The 6,000-nt window shown below is 47.5% G+C and overlaps 2 protein-coding genes across 16 annotated transcripts in view; one reads left to right on the plus strand and one right to left on the minus strand.

Annotated features, from left to right (window-relative positions):
* The window catches only part of DCAF6 (DDB1 and CUL4 associated factor 6), a 141,737-nt gene extending 139,453 nt beyond the window's left edge, over positions 1-2,284 (minus strand). For 6 of the 15 annotated variants that reach the window (XM_032291472.1, XM_032291477.1, XM_032291475.1 and 3 more), the window contains exon 1: positions 1,490-1,957. In XM_032291472.1, coding sequence (XP_032147363.1) covers positions 1,490-1,586 — 97 coding nt within the window. In that variant the 5' untranslated portion in view covers positions 1,587-1,957. Of the gene's footprint in view, positions 1-1,489; positions 1,958-2,006 lie in introns of those variants that run through there. The other 9 variants (XM_032291476.1, XM_032291474.1, XM_032291486.1 and 6 more) reach the window with 6 other exon arrangements.
* A 43-nt stretch (positions 2,285-2,327) lies between these two features.
* MPC2 (mitochondrial pyruvate carrier 2) overlaps positions 2,328-6,000 on the plus strand; it is a 20,641-nt gene continuing 16,968 nt past the window's right edge. The window contains exon 1 of the mRNA XM_032291494.1: positions 2,328-2,795. Within this exon, the coding sequence (XP_032147385.1) occupies positions 2,687-2,795 (109 nt within the window). The 5' untranslated portion in view covers positions 2,328-2,686. The remainder of the gene's footprint in view (positions 2,796-6,000) is intronic.

The following is a 6,000-nucleotide window of genomic DNA, read 5'->3' on the forward strand; positions in this document are numbered from 1 at the left end:
GGCCTTTCTAAGTGCTAGGATAGGATTGGGCCGGGCGCAGTGGTTCATGCCTGTAATCCCAGCAGTGACGAACGTCCACTTAAAGAAGAAAGGCTGAGTACACACTATGGTACTTCATAATGTTAAATACTACATAATAATTTAAAAGACAGAATGAATCTTAAGATCTCCAAAATGTGAAGAAGTGAAAACAATATTTACAACATGACACCATGTATTCAGGTGTCTCTGTCTCTCACACACACACGCAACACACAGACCTCTCCTAGCATTTGTACATGTACTTATGTGCTTGAAACAATGAAAAGAAAATGGTCTGGAAGAATATTCAGAAAACAGAAAATATTTCTAAGTGTGGCGGAGTGAAATTAAATGGGAGGGATCAAAGGGATTTTTGCTTCATTTTTGAGTTTTTACAAACAAAATTATTCGTATGTTACTTGAGACACTAAAAAGAAAGAATTAAAAAACTGCATGCTAACTTTCCTTAAATAATTTACAAACCAGAACTGGTGGCTGTAATGAGATTTCATTTTCTTCTATTTACTTGAAACCAAAAACAAATGACAGCAACAAACACTTTTTACCTACCAAATGGCAAACTGGAAAGAAAAATTTTTATTTGATATTTGCCGTATCTCTAAATAAAGAGAGTAAGAGTATACAGGAAGAAACAAAAAAGACCTTTTACTAAGTACGTCCATTTTTAAGACACCAAACTTTTTCGCTGACTCGAGCGTGACCCAGAAGCCTCAAAAACAAAAAAGACATGTTATGCAAAACGAAAAAAAGTGGAATACTGCTCCCTCAAGTACTGAAGGTTGTTTTTAGAAAGCTTAACTAAGAAACTGTAAATGCCAAGTGTGTTTTCCAGGGGTGGGAAGAGGAACGTGAAACCCAACACCACCTTTAAGCGGTCAAAACGAACTGAAGAGCAGAGTCGAACTGGGAGAGCGCGCGGGGGTGGGGAAAGCTCAGCTATCACTTTTAGGTTTTGGCTCAGCGCCGCAAAAACAGTTTACACGGATTCTGTGCGAAACGTGAAGTCCCTGAGGGTGGCCAACGCGTCGCAGTCGACACCTAAACCCCCTGGAGATTGAAGGCGAAGGTGGGCAACAACAACTTAGGTTCTTCGGCTGAGCGGGGAAAGCGCGCTGGAAAAGAGCAAAAGAGCCAACTTTTGCTCTAAACGCTGCAAGCTCCTAAAGGTTCCGCAAGTCTCCGGAGTTCCAACCCTTTAGCGACCCCAACACCTTTGCCCACCGCCTGGCCCTCCGAGAAAACCCAGCAAGGGCGGCGGCTGGCAGCAGGCACAGGGGGCTTGACTGTGGCAGGCGCGGGGTTCGGCGACCGAAGCCCCACCCAACACCCCAGAGTCTCGGGGCGCCCCCGCCGAGGCGCTGTCCCACCTCCAACAGCCCCAGAGGCGCGCCCCCTCCCCCACTCTGGGCGGCGACCTCAGCGCCTCCGCCCCGGGGCCCCCGCTCACCCAGGTAGCGGCTCCGCAGCCGGGACGGGTCCTCCAGCCCGAGGGACCTTTTCCTCACGTCCCACAACAGGTGTGGGCAGGACCCACCCCGAGACATGGCTCTGCCTGAGCCGGGTGGGAGGGGAGACCACCGCGTGGGGGAGGGGAGGAGGGGGAGGGGACACCCGGATCAACACCCGAGCCGCACCGGCACCATCCGCGCGCCGGGCCTCCAGGGCGCAGCGTTAGATGGCGGTGGCAGCGGCGGCGCCTGGGCCCCTGAAGCCCGTCCGCACCCGGGCCGGAGCTCGCCTCATACTCTCCTTCTCAGACTAACCAGAATATCCAAAGATCAGCAACAGTCTCCTCCCTCAGCCACCCTCCAACAGGAGCAGGAGGAGGCGGAGGCGGAGGCGGAGGCGGAGGCGATGACGACTCCTCCCTCTCCTCGTCTTGGACACCCTCCCCGCCAAGGCTTTCTCGCGAGATGACGACCACCCTGGGGACTGAGGCCAGTGAGCGCCGCGGCTGCCCTCACCCTGGAAGAGTGCATTCACGCCATTCTAGCTAGATCCTTAAGTCGCTAGCGATAAAACAGGAGTAGAGAGAGAAGAGACTCAGGTTTGTAGTCTTTCGCTCACGAGTCTCCAGTCAAAAGAAGCGAGAGAATTGTACGGCATCATCTTTAGTTGAGGCACGGAAGGCCAGAAAAGCCCATTTTAACTACGGGCCTGCTTAATCAAAGTGAAGGGGCAGTAGAGCCGGCGCAGCTTCACTTTCCCTTCTCCAACATGGCCTCGAGGGCAGGGAGGAGAAGGAGGAGTTTCCCTCTCGACTCCGCCCGCCCCTGGGGGCGGGCCAATCGTGGCGCGCAGCTCGGCCTGCGCAAGCGCGCTGACAGCAGGGCGCTGGGTGGACTCGGTGAGGTGATCATTTTGGCACCTGTTGCCAAGGCTCCTCCTCCCTGTCTCCTGCGGGGGGCCGGAGGCGGGCCCGGGGCGGGCCATCGACAGTCCCCGCCCCCTCAACCTTCCTCGGGTGCGGGCCGCAGCTTGTAGGTTCATTGCGTGGTGGGAAGGGCCACGGGAAGGGCACTCCAAGCAAGAGGGGGACGCGAGGCGCTGTGGCAGGAAAAAGTGACTAGCTGCCCTTCGTTGTCAACCAGGGTCGAGAACACAGCCACGCTCCCACCCGGCTGCCCACAGTCCCTCGGCGGCGATGTCGGCCGCCGGTGCCCGAGGCCTACGGGCCACCTACCACCGGCTCCTCGATAAAGTGGAGCTGATGCTTCCGGAGAAACTGAGGCCGTTGTATAACCATCCAGCAGGTAATGGACCCGGAATGGCTTCTTATCGAGATCTTCCTTCCCCCTTCCTCTAAAATGGACCTTTTAGAGGCCCGCTAACAACTGCCGCTAGAGGCATCCCACAGCCCCAACCCCTTCCCTTCAAGGGAAGCCGTCTACTCTCCTAACCTCCCGCAATTCACCTCTCTCCTGCAACATCTGTTCCTAAGCCAACGAATCTCAAGTCAGTGCCCTTCCCGACCTGTATGGCATCCTCTCCCTTACGCACGACTCCAACCCAAACCTGGTCTCCAAATGTGAGCCTTCTCAACTTCTGCTGCCACCAGAGGGGTCTGGGGCCACCATGAAACTCTTCTCTTTCTCTTCGCGAATTGTGGCATATTAACCCACACGAGGCAGAGCTGGATGGGTGGCTTGTCGCACTGGAGGGTTTGGAGTAAAGGTCACACTTTATTCAGCTTCTGCTGGCAGAGGCCTGCGGACTGAGCCCTCCCCCAAACTGCATGCTTTACTTCACTCAGGCTTGAGTCAGTGTCATTTCTCATCCCATAGGTCCAGTGTGTTCCTTTAAGTCTATTCTTATTTATGAAATTGTTGAACAAGCTCTACCCAGAGCTTTCTGTGTGTGTGGAAAGACCTGGATATCATTCTCTTCTACCATTTATTAGAGTTGTGACCTTGAGCAAAAGCCTAGATCTCCGTTTCTGTAAATGTGTGATCTGCGAGAATGACAGATAACATATGTGCTTGACTCTTTGTAAATGCTCGGTAAATGTTAGTTCTCTCTTGGCCTACTGGAAAACTGTGTTCTTTTTTGGGGGGCGGGGGAAGCTACTCTGTAAGAAACGGAAAGATTCCAATCCCTTTATTAAATATCTAGAATTCTGTGACCTCTTCTATAAAGTGGGTTGTAGTAATATTTATTTGGCTAGAGGCTAACATCAGATGTATTCTGAGGTTTCTTTCAAGCCTAAGACTTGGCAAACTAGAAAATGTGTTGTAAATTGAAAGATTGAGTGCTACCCAAAAAGTGGCTTTTCTCCTACATAGTTAAAATCTGTATTCTGCAGTTGGTATCATTAGGAAGGTTGTCTGTTTCCCTCGTTATCTGATTATGAAACAGCTCTCTACAGAGTGAACTGGTTACTAAATGTGATCTCCAGTTCGATCATGGAATGAACATCTGGATTATACTTTAGTTTAACTCTTAATATTATTTACTGCAGTATTGAACCCATTATAAAACTGATTAAGGAGTTTGTTATTGATTTTTTTTGTTTTTGTTTTTTGTTTTGTTTTGTTTTGTTTTTTTGAGACGGAGTTTCGCCCTCGTTGCCCAGGCTGGAGTGCAATGGCGTGATCTCGGCTCACCGCAACCTCCGCCTCCTGGGTTCAGGCAATTATCCTGCCTCAGCCTCCTGAGTAGCTGGGATTATAGGCATGCGCCACCATGCCCAGCAGGTTTTTTGTATTTTTAGTAGAGATGGGGTTTCACCATGTTGACCAGGATGGTCTCGATCTCTTGACCTCGTGATCCACTGATTTTAAAAGTTTTTGTTTATTTGCCTTTTAGTTCTTTTAACATTCAATTTTTTCAGAATTATGCTGTGTTTTGTGGCAAAGATTTTCAGGAAGGAGGGTTGAGCTATGGTTCTGTAATGATCTGGGCTTTACTGAGTCAACTGAATTTTGTGAAGTCGCCTCTGACCCTCATAAGCTTTGTGTTTGGGGTGTAGGATAAGGGCATGGCAGAGTAAGAGTAATTTTAAACTACTTAAAATAATAGAAAATTGGAGGGTAGTCTTATCTTGATCTTTTCCAAGGCTTTTGTTTTTAGCCACCTGTAATTACTGCTTAAAATACTACTGAGTTTTCAGAATGAAAAGGGACTACCTTTCACTTGTAGGATGTGCATTTCATCTGAAAATCCTTGGATTCATTCAGTTATTTAAACCACCTTTTTCAGTGCAGTAAAAGAAGCTAGGCTTTGGCCGGGCGCGGTGGCTCAAGCCTGTAATCCCAGCACTGTGGGAGGCCGAGGCGGGTGGATCACGAGGTCAAGAGATCGAGACCATCCTGGTCAACATGGTGAAACCCCGTCTCTACTAAAAATACAAAAAATTCAGCTGGGCATGGTGGCGCGTGCCTGTAATCCCAGCTACTCAGGAGGCTGAGGCAGGAGAATTGCCTGAACCCAGGAGGCGGAGGTTGCGGTGAGCCGAGATCACGCCATTGCACTCCAGCCTGGGTAACAAGAGCGAAACTCCGTCTCAAAAAAAAAAAAAAAAGAAGCTAGGCTTTGAAGGAAGATAGACCTATGTTTCAGTCTTAGCTGTGTGACCTTGTCCCTAAATTCCTGCCTTAGTTATCTTATCTATAAAATGGGAGTAATTATCATCATTTAAGGATTGTTGTGACAATTAGATGATCTAATGTCTCCAAAACATGTAGCACAGCCTTTGCAGTTTGACTCTCAATAACTGTCAGTTCTAAGATTTGAACAATATACGGAGTAAAGATATCTATTACAGCAAAATTATTTCTAATTGACAAGTTGGAGGCACACCAGTGTAGAGATGGAGAAGCTTGAAAAATACATTGACTGATGAGTATTGAATAAAATCTGAGGAAACACTGATTATTGTCCTAAGACTTATCCAGAGTAAATATTCAAGGATTTTGCATATTATTTTGCCTAACAGTATTTGTTATTGAATTACCATTGAAACATTTGTCTAGATTCACATACATGGAGTTTATTAAATGATATGAAATGCCAGAATATTAACACTTGGAAATCATACATTGCTGATTCTAAATTTTTGAGATTTAAGTTTATCACTGATATTGTATGTCTCAACAGGTAACAAAGATGTGCTTTTATGTATAGATACATATTTTAGTTACAATATTGTATCTCTGACTTGTGACCCATAATTTTGAGGCTCTCATTATCCATTTACGTATGTGTTGTTTCTGGCATGTCATGATCTGCCTCTGTAGAGAGGGAATAGCGTTCTAGCCAGACGTGTGTCCTAGTCAAGTTCAACTCAAAAAGAATGGCACTCACCTCATTATCCCCCACCTGACTATAAAAGTGCGTGACTCCACACTAGTCAGCTGCATAGCTGTACTCCAGTATTTGTCAAAGAAATAACCTTGAAGTTATGTTGCCCAGTGTTTTCTTTTTTCTTCTTTTTTTTTTTTTTTTTTTTTTTTTTTTTTT

This window comes from Sapajus apella, unplaced genomic scaffold (assembly GCF_009761245.1).
Source record: "Sapajus apella isolate SASKATOON/1434 unplaced genomic scaffold, GSC_monkey_1.0 scaffold25, whole genome shotgun sequence".
Taxonomy (NCBI): Eukaryota; Metazoa; Chordata; class Mammalia; order Primates; family Cebidae; genus Sapajus; species Sapajus apella.